Raw genomic sequence first — 13,404 nt, 5'->3', positions numbered from 1 at the left:
CCCTATGTGTATGTTAAAAATATGGAGTTGAAAATGCTGGAGTTGTTGTGGGGAAAAGAATTTATTATTTTTGTTGTAAAATGTGATATAGTTAACAAGATTGGAACTAAGACCAAACTTTATTTAGAATGTATAAATGTTATTTATAGTAATGATATAGTATAAAGTTTATACTTCTAGATAAAGTTTGGTCTTAGTTCCAACCTTGTTAATTGTCTGGGTTTATTCCCCATGTCCCTTTGCCATGGTTAATGTTATATTAGCATTATGGCCTTGGTTTAAAGAGATATTAGGCTTTCACAAAGAGGTAGCAAAGACAGGTAAAATTTATAAACTCTAACATGTCCAAAATATAACCACTTTTCACATAATAAATAGGTGGAAAATGGCAGCACTTTGACGTTTCAGAAAATCTGCTTGTCTTAAAGTATCAAAATTGGGGGGGAAATGCAAATGTCTAAAACTGAAAAGATCTAATGCATTACTTTTTGCCCTATGGAAATATTTGGATTTGATAAATATCAGCAAAAGCCAAAATTAGTAATGGATTACTAGATGATAAATACACTTGAGAAAGAAAAAACAGGCTTACTGGCAGTACTATTGAGAGGATAAGCTTTCATGAATGCAGGCCTTGATAACAAAGGCAAAAAATTGAGCTATCTTGTTAGAAGTAGACAAGAGCAGTATTTGTTCTCACAAACAAACCCACAACATAATAAATTGATTAGAAGAGAATTACATAACAAATAAAAACATGGGGGGTTAGTAAACCCAGACACTTTGGTAATATAATTTCAAGGGAGTTTCCCCCATTTAGACTAGCTATGCTGCTTAGACAAGTTTGTATTTGGTGTCTCCATAACTGGAAAAAAGAAAAATTGGCAAACACTGAACTTGTCCACCCCTACAAAACATTTACTTTTTTTGTTTTGTTTTACTTAAAATGATTGCAAAAATGTCATACAGGCTTTTCATCTTACTTCCCAGAAATATGGCACATTAACTTGACTAGAAATCATAGTATCTATCTTTTTCCATATGTGATACATATATTTTTATCCATTCCTAGAAGACCCGGACTGTCATTTTGGCACTAAACTGCAATGTACCCAGTCTGAGCATAAAGGACTTAAGTTATGGTTCTTGCGGAACTGGTTATTAACAGAATAAGAATGTACGGTTATTTTTTAATCTATAATATTTACAGTATTGCACTTTACTGCACTTAATTGCATTTCACTAAAAGTAATGCTGCATCAGTATTATGCCTTAAAACCATATGTCCATCTTTGTTGTGTGAGTCATTCTTTCTATATCCTGTAAAATAGCAAGATTTCAATTCAAAGATCCAGACATTAGGGAGAAAAAATCAGAAAGTCGACCTGCTCCTATGGCACAATGCATCTCAGCTAATTCAGGTGATTCTGGCTAAAACAGGTGCATTCATATTGTTCCCATCATTCAAGTCACCACTAATGGTCAGTAAATTCTAGTCTGTCTCGTTTTTTTTCTTCCTTCCAAAAGACTTTTAGCCATTTGAGACGCACTTTTTTTTTTTGTTATTGCTGCTTTTTTTTTCTGGAAAAAAAAAACCTGCCTTGCCTCAAATCTGAAATTCCACATTTAAATTCAAACCAGTTCTTCAGCAGCAGCTCCTCAGCGATGGAAGATATTCATGGCAGTGAAAATAATACTGTTGGCAACAAAGAAATGTCATCTTTAATGGAGACCAGCCCCAAGGATCTTTTTTATGTTTTTGTTTGTTTTGTTTTAATAGATGTTACGATCTTGAAAATGTGTTGAGTTAGACACATGCACATGGTCGCAGAACTGACGGCAGCCGATGACCTTACGCTGATGTGATCACTTTTGCCAGGGTCAAAATCCAAATGTCCTACTGTTCACAGATTAGCATAATTTAAAGATTTAGTTCCCCGCCTACTTTATCCTCCGGAAAGTCTTTACTTTTGTGGTGTGTGCGTGTGTGTATGTGTTTAATCGGATGACTTAAGTCTGGTCCGAGATGGTCTCACCCTAGCATTGCATCTGGGGGAGGTTTAACTGTGGGGCGCTAGGTGCCTGGAAAATAAAAAGGACAAGGCCCCCTCAGTCTTCAGACGAACCGGGTCGGCTGCGCAGACTTTGAGCGCGAAGGGGGGTGGGGGGAGGGAAGCCAAACAGAGGAACTAGGGACGGGAGGGAGCTGTTGTGATCGTCTTTAAAAGTACTTGCCGGCCTGCCAAAAGCCAGCACCCCCTGGTCCCCCGCAGGCCTGGGGCCCGCAGAGTCACGCTGGGCAAGCGGGAGCGGAGCGGGAGTCCTGGCCACACACACACGCACACAGCACGGCGGACAGTGTCAGAGCCCCAGCGCCTCGGCATGTTTCCGGGCCTTGAGTCGCAGGTCGGCGATGCTGGAGTTCTTGCTGTTGCTCTTGGCAGCAGCGGCCACCACCGCCGCGGCGGAGGCGGACTCGGCCAGAGAGGCGATGGGGAGTCCGAAGGGCGGCGGGGGGAACATCAGGTAGGGCGCGTGGGCGGCCAGGTGCGGGTGGAGGTGGGGGTGGGCGTGGGCCACGCCTTCCAGCTGCAGCTGCGCTTGGACCTGGGGGAGCAGAGCGAGGGGAGCCGGGTGAGAAGGTGGGTGCGGGTCACGAGCTGCCCTCTCCCGCCTCGCCCACCCCGGGCAGGGGATTAGCAACCTCCCGGGGCACTATCCGCAGCAGCCTCCGCCTCTGGCGGGCGGGGCGCGTCCTCTACGCTGTCAACGAGCCACATGCTCCGAGGGCGGGAAACGGACTCGGTTTATGAAGCCGATCCACAGGGCGCCCGCTCACCGCTCGCTACCCACCGGCCCTGAGCAGAGGTGTCAGTGGTAGCCGTTTATTTGCCGTTTCCTCGACTGCCTGCCCGCCGATCCGGCCTAGCCTTAGTGCGGATCCAACTTCGGCTGTCTCCGCAAGGGTGACTGCGCGTTGGCGACAGAGCCGCTCGCGTGGTCCGGCAGCACAAGATGGGATCTTGTGGCAAGAAAGCGCAGCGGGGCTCGGCGGGCCGAGGAATTCGAATCGGCGCAGTTCAAGGGGGACACAATGTCCACAGCCCTCTGAACAAACGAACACGTTGCACAGCGCCTTTCCCCCGTGCACAGCACCAGTTGTGCAAGTTACTGCGTTCTCAAGGAAAGGACCAGAGCTGCAAGTGGGAAAGGGGCTTGTGATTGGAGTCACCGATTTAACCCCTTGCACGGAGCAAATGCGGGGAGCATGAATAAAGGCGACAGCTAGGCACTGGCTTGAATCAAACAGGTACTGCAAAGCTGGACGAAAACTGACTGGTTGATATTAAACACTCCGCTCACCACTTATACAGAGAGAATAGAGGCATATTTAGGCCTTCCAGTATTTACAAAAATGAGTTGGCCATCGCGTGGGCGCCAACAAGTGCTAAATAGCATTTTTTCCTAGGGATGTTTATTTATAGCTTTCTAAAAACTCTTTAACCTCGGAACAGGGACCAGTCGCCAATGTTTACTTCGGAGCTTTCTAGACTTACACAAACACACTGGCTTGACAGAGAGATCCCCGCCTCGGGTGTGGGTTTTCTGCCCCAAGATATGTGTTTTTCAAAAATCAATAGCATTAATCTATCCCTTCTACCTAGTTTGCTTTTGGGAAACCGATTCCTCCGTCGGTTATGTAAAGACACAAAAAGGAAATGCCACAAACTGTAGCTTGCGCTGTGAAGTGGTATCTGGGCGGGCTTGCCGCTCTTCTCCGTTGTTACCTGGGCTGTAAGCCAGTGTAACTCCACTGACTTGAAGGAGGTTGCTCCTGATTTACACCCATGGAGCAGACTTAGGCCCTATATATATATATATATATATATAGGGCCTAATATAGGGCCTATATATATATATATATATAGACACAGTGAAGGGGGAAACTTTCCCCCCATATAGAGGTGCTGGAACTAGGGTGTTGAAGGGGTTTCCATTATATACAGGGTTTACAGTTTGAGCCAACCTGAGCGCCCAGCCCTTGAACTGGGAGCAAAAGCCAGCGCGTTATCATCCCCCGCGCCCAGGTTTTACTAAGGAAAATGGACGCAGGCAGCGCCAGGAGCATTTTTGTTTCCTGGACTCTCCGCGGTGGAGTCAATTTTGCAGGGACAAGGCCAGCTCCGGGCGAGTCACCTTCCCTGGGTTTGGGCTTGGAGAAGGGTCAGCTCCTAACGGGGAGGCTCGTCTTTGCCACGTCCCGGCCCAGCGAGCCGGCTGCTGCACAATGCACCGGTTTCATCCTTTCCAGGGCGGCCAGTGCCAGTAGCACACACACAGCCCACGTCTCGCGAAGGAAGAGGCTTCCCCACCTTCCCTTCCTGTTGTCCTGCGCTCTGTCAGCATCAGGGGACCGCGAGGGAGGATGCTGGGCAGGGCTGCCCAACCCTTCCCTCTCCTAATGCCAGGGCCGGATCCTGCAGCCAAACTCCCCTTCGACTGAGCGCAGGAGACTTGAGCCTTCCAGGGGGTGGAGGGTTTGGCTGGGCCGCTGACTCCTTCCTTTGCGCATCGGGGCTCCCACAAGGCCAGAGCACACCGGGAAAGGAGGGGCAAACCTACAGCCGCCTGCCTCTGCCTGAGCAGGGGAGGCGAGAAGGGGGGGGTGTTTGGAAAGAGGCCCCTTCTGAAGTTTTACAGCTTGCTTTTAATACGTGCCAACTTCGCTATAAATGGCACTTGTAAACGTGTCCCACTTCCTCCTTTGGCGGTGAAAGGGCAGCAGAGGAGGAGGGCAGGCAGGAGCTCCAGGCATTGGGGCAGGCGTTTAACGGGAAGCAAAACGAACTACCTGTTGGAAAGGCATCCTCAGGGCTCCCATATTCACATAAGGGGCCACTCGGCAGGCGTCTAAATGGCTGGCAGTTCCGAGGATCACACCTGCAAGAAGAGACATGGCACGGTCAGCCCCGTGGGTGGCACTTTCCGTTCATGCCATCCCCGGCCTTCTTCTCCAGCGCTCAGTGGCCATGCCACCCATGCACTCCCTGAATCCGGGCTCTCAGACCCACCTTTATGCATCTGATTCTCCTGCTTTCGGCACTTTGCTCTCCTGTTCTGGAACCAGACCTGCAAAAATAAAAACAAAAAGAGGAAGGTAGACAGACAGCTGCTGAGACGCGGGACTAGCAAGCGGAGTCCAAGCAGTTCGTATAATTTTAATGATGTGTATAAAACAAACACACACACACACACACACACACACACACACACACACACAAGGCTACTGAGTGGCCACTGCGCGTTGTGTGAGTGATTATGGCTCTTACACTCCTGTTAGACTGGCTTAGAGAACGTGGGACCGACACCAAAAAAACAACCAACACTCGTTCTCCTCCTTTTTTGATTGCCAGTGGATCGAGCCTGGCCAGCACATCAAACGTGACCGTAAAGCCTCTACAGTCCTGAAAACAAACACTGGAACCGTGGCCCTCTTTCTAAACCCACGGCCCCAGTATTCCCCAGGCTTGCAGGATTCAAGGCTTTCACTCCCTTGTGCCACCCATAGAGGGTGAGCAGTCGCGATTGGTAAAGCAAATAGCAAAATTGTGTCCCTCACCGATCTCCCTTCATGATGGATCTATCAGTCTTTTTCTTGTCATATTTAAGCCAAACCACTAACATTTTACATTTTGTCAAGCTTCAGTGCTCGATTTCTAGCCCATAAAATCTGTTACCAATTGGATTATCTGTTCCATTCCAAAACTTCAGTTTTATGGGGTTTGAGAGATTTTAAGGTCTCACATAAAATAATAAATCCAGACTTGGGCAAATGGACTGAATTATTCTCCATTACATTAACTTTTTATTTTTTTAATGTTCCTACTGACGTTTTAATGTTCTTACTTGCAGGCAATAACAGACTCTTTCCAGATTTGGATTTAAGGAATTATTTATACTACCACCAGGAAAATATCTATAATCCAATAATCCTTATCTAATTCCAGTAATTATAACTGTTAAACAAATGCGAAAATCCAGTTGTCATTGTTTCTCTTTGACTTCTATTCGAGAGTATTTCAAACGTTTGAGTTTATTGTTTCCTCTCCCTTCTCAAATGGCTAGTTTAATAAAGTGAGTTGAGTTGATTGTCAGACGCGCAGATTCAAATGTTTTTGCTCAGTTTTATTCTTACACGAAACCTACTAAATGTGGACAAACATTGATTTGCGGTGCTGATAAAATCTTGTAGCTAAGAAACACCTTCAACCTTTGATGTTCTTACACTTGCCAAGTGATCATACGGTTAATTAATACTAACTGCACTTCCTACATCAAGTTTTCCCTTCAAGCTTTCTTCAATTGCCTTAATGATGGTCATTTACAACGGAGTAATTAGTGCAGAGAAAGGCTTCCAAAGGCATTAATTACCCAGGGTACCTCAGTGATTTTCTTAAGTAGGAATTGGCCTTCTCCACTCTGGAGCGCAATTCTTTGTGCTCAGGGTCGCTAGATGATCGCGTGAATAATAGCGAGTACTCTTCAGCTGAGCAAACCCTAGCTACGGGTATAACTGAAAACTGTAACGTGGATTTTTCAAGAGCACGACCTTTCCGTGTGCTAATAAAGTATCTGCCTTTCAAACTCACGCCAGCTTGGCTTCGTATTATTGTCACTCTGCTTTCTTGAACTACAGGCTACTGAAAAATCGTAGTTTTCAAACCAAAAATATACCCCAATAATAGACATTTAAAACTTTGTACCAAGCTACTGCAATTTCGGGTGAGGACCTGTGATGCAGCGACCACGCTGTATTTGGTACGGCTGTGATCGTTGCATGAAATCTGGCTGTCTTTTTGTTTTTTTGGCGACGGAGTTTAAATCGTCATGAGGAATTTAAGCAGCGTGTAAACAACTTCCCCTGCAAATCAGAATATCCTTCAAACAAAAATTATATTTAAATCTGCAAAACGAAGTGCCCTTTCCCTTTAGCTATGAAAAATAAGGTTAAGAGGAATAAAAGTGATGAATTAGCCACTGCGTTAAGCGATAATAAATCAGGCTTGGTGTGATTCACGATCAATTCCAATTAGTCATGAATATGCTAAGTAAAGCACAGTACACTGTTTTAGACAGTTATTTCTTCATTAAGGATCACTCAGTGATTTCTTTCACAAATGCTCTAATCTGATTTCCTTTTGATTTCCATTAGAGACAGTGAATAATGACATTTAATTTAGCCCTGCACCATAAACCCAAAGATATTTGTTGTAATTGAATTACTGCCTGCTCCTCACTATGGTCTCATAACTTTCAATTATAACCCTGACAGCTGGGTGATATGAGTTTCCAGTACAACACTAAAAATAAAAGGTTAATAAGGACTAGCTACCATAGGAGCTTCAATTTATTTACAGCAAATTTCCACACTAAATTGAAACTATATCCTTTAACAACAAGGGACAGGCGGTGCAGACAGGGATTAGAGAACAGTTCTGGAAGTATTAAAATATCCTTCCTTTTCTCCTTTCTTTTTTCTACTCCCTATTTTTAACTATATTGAGTCCTCTGTTTTTTTTCAATTAATTATCTTATCTAAACGCTCTCCCTTCCTATTTCTCTTTTTTTTACATTACTATTACCAGCCTTTTTCATGCCATCCTCTTTTTTAAAAAATAAAGACATGAAATTTTGTCTTGTTTATAACTCCCACCTGAATCAATATCACCATTTTTTATATTTTATTTTTGGTGTGGTATTTCAAGATCTACACGCTCTTGAAGCACCGATTTTGCTGTAACTATGAACATCCTGTTAAGGTGCTGCTACTCAGTAATAAACTACTTGAAAGAAAGAGTGGAGAATTCAATTACAAGTAATTTATTTTTATAGAAACAGTACATCAAGGCCCTGGAAAGATATTACAGAGCCAAAGCAAGAAGATCTGGGAAGATGACATAAGATTTGATGTCCCCTTCAGCAAAAGTTTAATCTTTTCATTAATTTATATGGTGCGGTTAGATCAATCTTCCAGGAGAATGTAGGCCACCAGCCCTTTCAACCCCTACAATATTCCCCTAGAAGTCTCCCTTTTTAAGGCATACACGCCAAGGTCCCTTCTCCAGCTTGTTTTATACAGAAAGACCCCACAGCTGAGAAAAAAATAACTAGCCACACTATTTATTTCGGGAAATGCCTCAAGGAGGTACTTATTTAAAGCTGGATAGCCACTTACTCAGATAAGTACTGGAAGGATTTGGAAGGCACAGATTCTCCTTCTTTGCTTTCCAAAGACTAGGCGTTTATAATATTTAACGGGAAGAAACAAAGAGAATCCCTCTGCTCTCCGAAGCCTAGTGTGTATATTTACATATATATGCATATATACAAATAGTAATTTTTCTTCAGAGAAACTGATGAGATTAAAAGGTAAGAGGATGTATTTCCTCTGTTAGCCACGTAGAGAATAATAAGCTGATAAGAGTTTTTCTTTAAATTTCTTCGCCCTGTGCTCTTGCTCAGAGATCCACAGGTTGATCTTATTAATTCTTTTTTACATGACATTTGCTTTTGGAATGGATTCCCTATTTAGTTCTTTTTTTTTCTCCCACCGTGGCTCTCAAGGAGAAAGTTAAAATATTTTTTTTAAATCGATTCGAAGACACAATGAGCAATTCTGCGAGGTTTTGATTGCCATATTTTTGTGGCCATGTCTAAGGATTATGAGACTTTAAAAAAAAGGCAGAGGGGGGAAATATACCAGATGGGGTGCAATGAATTCATATGCTTGCTATGCGAGTCAGATGGGAGCACCTTTCCCCCGGCTCTAGATAATCCAGTCCCAAAGCACCCAAACTGTCTAGCCTTATCCATGACAATTGTTTTCTGATTTTTTTATAACGTCCCCATAAAAAGAGAGCAGGGAGAAAGGAAAAGATGAGGATTAAGGGAAAGGATATTGAGTGATCAGATGAGTTTGCAAAAGCACTTCATTATGTTATTAATTAATTACTAAAAACGTGCCCATTAAAGGCAGCAATGGAGGAGTTTAAGAAATATATTTAGCAGAACAAGTACACCGGAAATACAAACAGCTTCCCATCAGACGTGTCGTTTCTGCTTTCACCTCTCCTGCTTTGAATGAAACAGGGCACTGTGCTAGAATCACTGGCAGTCAGGAACTGAGGTGAGGACATTTCCAGGAACATAATGCAAGAGTCTTTCTCTTACCTGAACTCTAGCTTCAGAGAGTCCCAGCCTCTGGCTTAGTTCCTCCCTCATGAAGGCATCTGGATAGTGAGTCTCATCAAAAAGTCTTTCCAGCTCATTCAGCTGCTCTAGTGTGAAATTGGTTCTGCTTCTCCTCTGTTTGAGCTTGGTCTGTCCATCTTCATCTTCTGATTTCACGTCTTCCCTCTTCTCTTTGCACTCGTAGATCCCTGCCGGGTGGGGGGTGAGCGGGGGACACAGAGCTTTGCTTTAGTATCTCACAAAAGTTTCTTTTGCACAGGAGACTAGTTTCTCTTTTCCTCTCCTCTTCCCTAACCTGATTCTATACTAGATGAAAGTGCCATTAAACAGAATCACTCCCATGTTGTCACGCACAGAATTTTTGCTTCGGGGGAGAGGGGCGGTGAAGGGAGGGCAGTTTTTGTGTGTCTTTATAGGGAAATATGTATTATGTATCCCCATCCCATGGCAACGTACATCTTCTAGCACTAGCTACACCCTCTCACCCAACTAGAGCAACAATGTAGGGAAAGCGTAAGCAATCGATTGGAACAGAAAAAGAAAAACACACCATCACAGAGCCATGTCAGGGATGTTACTCCAGTGGACTACAGTGGAAGTTATGCCTGAGTGAAGACTGCAGTGTCGGGCCCCAAAATACAGCTGCACTCTAGGGGAATGCTGCAAAATATTTAATCACTGGGTCCCGCCATCGCTCGGTTTAAATAGCAGGAGGGTCTGAGCCACTGTTTCAGGAACAGCAAAGGAGAGGGAAAAAGTGGCTTGGAGGGGGGGGGGGGTTGGTTAGCCGGTTAATTTCGCCATGTGAGGTCCATTTAAAAACAAGTCACTAACCAGCACCTATTATCCGCTGGTAACTGCAGTTTACGAAGTGTCGCAGACGAATATTGGGAAATCATTCTGCTAACACTATGTAGAGCCAGTGGAAAGGGGCGTGGGGAGGGGGAGCTCTGCGGTGCTGTTTGCTTTAGAAGTAAATGCTGTTATGCAGGGCATTGCCCACCGCTGTTGGGGTGAAGGCAAAACATTTGCGTGGTAAGAGAAATTGTCCATTGTTTAGTTACACGGGCCTGGGCCGCTTCGCCAAAAATGATACCTGGGGAAAACTCAAACACCAAGCTGTTGGCGGGGGCTGCTCATCCTTCTGTGTCGCTGAAAGAATCTGGCCTTGTTACATGGGTGGGGAGGGGAAGCAGACCCCCCCCCCCCACAGTGCCCACCCATCAAGGAATAACTTGCTTCCTCTCTAGCTCCTCACCCCTATTTTGCCCGCCTTTGGGGAAATCGCTAGAAAAGAAGGTGCCAGGGGCGGGGGAGCGTTTATAACCTGAGCTGATGCATGTGGAGATTTACACTGAAGAGGGGAAAACATAAGGAGGCCAAAAACAAACCCCCGCGTTTTCTTTCTGGCATGTTGTGGAAAAGAGACCTAGAGCGCAAATCCTCTTTTAATCATCATAAGGAAAATGACCAAGGCCATTAGATCAGCAAAGGGTGTCTATTTTAATCACGCTTGTGCCAGCCAGCAGCATATCCTCGACCAACCCTGACTGTATAGCCTCGAAAAGATTTCCCAGATTGTTCCATGGCCCGCCAATTAAGGAGTCCCAACAAGTTATTTCTTCCCCCCCCCCAGCCCAGTTGCTTCTTTTGTTCTGATCCACCTCACAACCAGTGTGGGGCTGGGAGTGAGAATAAATATTCAGAGATAATGTTGAATTGTATTTCTCCCCCGCACCCGCCAAGAAAATATATGGTGACTAAATGAAAATATTTGAATGAAGCGGGGTCTGTGCCAGTGGAAATCCAAGGGGAAAAGGGCACCAGAATCCAAATGTTTGTTTTCACTTCTTCCCTTAAAGCTACAACAGTTCAAATCAATTCACTGCCCCCTCCTCATAGACTGCTGTTCGATTGCTTAACACTTCCAAGTTTGCGTGCCCTTTGCCGAAAAGAGGCGTATGGCCCTCATTCCTCATTGTAATGTGTATGGTTTTCATGAAGCCGTATTTAAATAAGATATTTCTGACTAAATGAATAAATAAAGATGAGCCCTGTAGAAAGATAATCTGCGTTTTGTGGTAGATGTATGTTCTGCAGAGAGTCAAGCGTGCCCACAGTGCATACAAAATATTGGATAGTCAGATCGGTGGGATTGGAATAGCATATTGAAATTAGACTGAATCCTCACCTGAACAGAAGTTGTCACAAACACCTCATCTTGCACAACTCCGCCCTCTCACCTCCACCCCACCCCTCTATACATGGACTGATTAGATTAGATAAACAGTCTAGCATTTATATGCACAGAACAAAAAAAAAGGAGTTTTGAACAATATCCGGGTTTCGTTTTAATAAGACTTCCTCTTTGGATCATGTCTATAAATGGTGTCCATGCTTTGTAATCTTGATCATTAAAAATAAAAATAGCGAAGTGCTAAGTGAAATATACTTCTGTATGCATTATAACACTTAAAGAATGTTTAACTTAAAAAAGAATTATTCTAAAAATTATTATATATGGGGTTTTGACTATGAATTCTATATGTCTATATAGACTATATGTCTTTCAGTCAGCGTTTCATTAAACGGGTTTTTTTGTCTTGTTGTTGTTGTTGTTTTTTAATTGAAAGGTTAGTTGTTGTTCACAAACCAATTCAACGATTTTTATTATCGCCAGGTGTAGCCTAGTAGCTCCCTGGATAGGTCGACCTGTCCAACTTGCCCGGAGACACTTTCTCAGCGTTTTGTTCCCCCCATGTTTTGTGTGTGTCTGTGTGTGTGTGTGAATGAATGAAAGACAAAGTACTAATGTTTTAAAATTCGATAGCGGCTAGGGACGTAGAGATGAAACTAGTTTGACAAAGGTGAGATTGCCCGACAGGACTGAATGTCCTGAACCTGATGACAGCATATGTATACAAGGCTTGGAATGTTTCTCTGGCTCCATGATTATCTGCCCCTTAGAGTACACGCCGAGCTATGCTGCTTTGTGACTTCTCACTACCCACATATATCGGAAAACAATCTACTGACTGATCTGTGTTCTGAAATACAAAATTGTCCAAAGGCAGCGCCTTAAGGTCCAGCTTTCTCCCAGAAGAAGCAGCATCCTGATGGCCCGGAAACAGGAAGAACATGTCTTCTGATACATTAAAACTCCCTTGACAAGATTTCCTCATTTTCCTACACATGGAACTTCTCCCCCGTACAGAGCATTGTTAAGGCACTTAGAATCTGTCCGACTTCCGATTTAAATGAGGGGATCTGGCTAAACTAAAGTGACTACTTTATCTTTCACGGTTAAACCAAATCTCTCCCTCTACACACACGCACACGCGCGCACACACAAAGGCATGAAACGGATGAGCTTGTGCTCTCATCGGGACGCATCGGTTTCAATTAATTGAATTTCACCCCTCATTTAAGGCGACCGGCAAAGCGGAAGGGCCGCAGTGTGGAAAGAGGGAGAGGAAGGCTCCCGGCGTGGAGCCGGCTTTGCGGAGGGGGCTGCCGCCTGCACGGTGCTTACCTTCCGAAGTCCTGCCCGTGCTGAACTCTTTCAGTTTGTCCTTGTCACTCTCTACGTGGTCCTTGAAAAGATGCACCGGGCAATGGTTGCTGCTCTCAGTAATGTCCTGCAGGTTAGTGTCAGAGTTTCCAAGCTCCCTAGATCGAGCCAACCCACTCTCCAAAACTTCCCTGTACGTGATAGTCTCCTTCTTGCTGCTGCTGCTACTGCTGCTGCTGCTCTCTTTGCTTTTCTGGTCAAAAGATTTGGATACAAAAGCTGTAAGTTCTTCCATGGCTGCCCGGCGATCTTATCCACAGAGATCCACTTGTTTTCAGTAGGAGATCTGGCCGTCCTCTGCCCGCTTTTTTTTTGCACGTAGAAGATGGGCTGTATTGAGTTAGATCACTCCTGCTGTTATTTATGCCTTTCAATTTGAGATCACACTATTTATACATGGCTACCTCAGCCCAACCCCCAGCTTTCCCTGTCTCCAGCAATTACTGACTGCTCCATAGTCGCAGGCGGACTCCTAGCAGCTATCTCCCCCACCTCAGTCCAGCAATTGGCTTTCTTTTCATTTCATCACTGTTTGGCATCTTTGCACCTTGATTTAGGGAGGCAAAGAGCACAAGCGAAAA

The 13,404-nt window shown here is 44.5% G+C and overlaps 1 protein-coding gene across 2 annotated transcripts; it reads right to left on the bottom strand.

The window, feature by feature from the left end:
• Positions 1-1,550: 1,550 nt before the first annotated feature.
• Positions 1,551-13,201, bottom strand: SHOX (short stature homeobox). 2 transcript variants are annotated; one of them, XM_039521437.1, is made up of 5 exons: positions 12,785-13,201; positions 9,232-9,440; positions 5,073-5,130; positions 4,850-4,941; positions 1,551-2,607 (listed from the first exon to the last, which is right to left on the bottom strand). In XM_039521437.1, the coding sequence occupies exons 1-5, from the start codon at positions 13,056-13,058 to the stop codon at positions 2,362-2,364; spliced, it is 879 nt and encodes a 292-aa protein (XP_039377371.1). In that variant the 5' UTR covers positions 13,059-13,201; the 3' UTR covers positions 1,551-2,361. The 2 variants fall into 2 exon arrangements, with proteins under 2 accessions (XP_039377371.1, XP_039377376.1); XM_039521442.1 differs by having other exon boundaries at positions 4,853-4,941; positions 12,785-13,197.
• Between the last annotated feature and the right edge of the window lie 203 nt (positions 13,202-13,404).

This window comes from Mauremys reevesii, linkage group 1 (genome assembly GCF_016161935.1).
Source record: "Mauremys reevesii isolate NIE-2019 linkage group 1, ASM1616193v1, whole genome shotgun sequence".
In the NCBI taxonomy this organism is placed as follows: domain Eukaryota; kingdom Metazoa; phylum Chordata; order Testudines; family Geoemydidae; genus Mauremys; species Mauremys reevesii.
The sequence above is the reverse complement of the archived record's forward strand: the minus strand, read 5'-3'. Positions and strand labels throughout refer to the sequence as shown.

Bases quoted from the DNA above. Each gene is read 5' to 3' on its own strand.
- SHOX (XM_039521437.1), bottom strand. From the start codon at position 13,058: ATGGAAGAACTTACAGCTTTTGTATCCAAATCTTTTGACCAGAAAAGC. The intron at 9,441-12,784 runs GTAAGCACCGTG...CCCACCCGGCAG, and splicing joins CACGGGCAGGACTTCGGAAG to GGATCTACGAGTGCAAAGAG. The intron at 4,942-5,072 runs GTGGGTCTGAGA...CTCTTCTTGCAG, and splicing joins GGAGAATCAGATGCATAAAG to GTGTGATCCTCGGAACTGCC.